Raw genomic sequence first — 1,138 nt, forward strand, 5'->3', positions numbered from 1 at the left:
CAACCCCTTGGTGTCCCTCAGCCCGCAGGCCTTCGGGGAGGGCGGCAGCCCGCTGGAGGAGCTGGCCCTGCGCGGGGCCCTGCGTGACCACGGCGTCCTCCTCAGCCTGGCCGCCATGCTGCAGTCCGGCACCCTGCGCAACCTCAGCCGCCTGGAGCTGGCCGACAACGGGCTGCTGCTGCTGCCCGCCGGCATGTTCACTGCCCTGCCCGCCCTGCGGCAGCTGGACCTCAGCAACAACTCCCTGGTGGGCCTGCGAAATGTCTCCTTCCAGGGCTTGGGCCAGCTGCAGAGCCTGGACCTCAGCGACAACTCCCTGGGCATGCTGAGGAACAGCACCCTGGCCCAGTTCCGCAGCCTGCCCGCCCTCCGGCACATCAGCCTGGGCCGCAACACCTGGGTCTGCGACTGCGCCATCGAGGACCTGGTGGCCTGGCTCAAGGAGAGCGACCAGGTGGAGGGCAAAGAAGCCCTGACCTGTGCCTACCCCGACAAGATGCTGGGCAAAGCCCTGCTGAAGATCAACAGCTCGGACCTGAACTGCTCCATGCCTGTAGACCTGCCTTCCCAGCTACAGACTTCGTACGTCTTCCTAGGGATAGTCTTGGCTCTCATCGGGGCCATTTTCCTCCTGGTTTTGTACTTGAACCGAAAAGGAATCAAAAAGTGGATGCACAACATCAGAGATGCCTGTAGGGATCACATGGAGGGCTACCACTACAGATATGAGATCAATGCAGACCCCAGGTTAACAAACCTCAGCTCCAACTCGGATGTCTGATGAAGCGCCACGGACGTGGGGCAGCGCACAGTAGCTATGCATGAAAAGTAGACTTACGCTTTACCCTTGTGCTTGCTTCCCTCTCCCCAGAGAAATCTCGGACGTGCTTGTAACATGAGGGGCATGTGCCTCCCCCTGACGTCAAGTTCAATTTTGTTTTGAGACGCCGGGCAGCTGCGCATGGCGTTGGCCTGTATGTAGGAAACAAGCTGCTATTTCTTTTCCTCCTTACTTGTCTGTACTTGTGGGAAATTTTTCTCAAGATCTCAAAAGAAAAAAAGGATTCTCTCTGGTGCTCCAATGCCACCAGAGTTTATAAAAAAACTTACCGAGGCAGACACCACTCAACAAAAGCTG

The 1,138-nt window shown here is 57.9% G+C and overlaps 1 protein-coding gene across 1 annotated transcript in view; it reads left to right on the plus strand.

Moving 5' to 3' along the window:
* TPBG (trophoblast glycoprotein) overlaps positions 1-781 on the plus strand; it is a 4,324-nt gene extending 3,543 nt beyond the window's left edge. Inside the window, exon 2 of the mRNA XM_009887520.1 lies at positions 22-781. Within this exon, the coding sequence (XP_009885822.1) occupies positions 22-781 (760 nt within the window). The remainder of the gene's footprint in view (positions 1-21) is intronic.
* The last annotated feature ends 357 nt before the right edge of the window (positions 782-1,138 follow it).

Source organism: Charadrius vociferus, unplaced genomic scaffold, assembly GCF_000708025.1.
Source record: "Charadrius vociferus isolate BGI_N301 unplaced genomic scaffold, ASM70802v2 scaffold185, whole genome shotgun sequence".
Taxonomy (NCBI): domain Eukaryota; kingdom Metazoa; phylum Chordata; class Aves; order Charadriiformes; family Charadriidae; genus Charadrius; species Charadrius vociferus.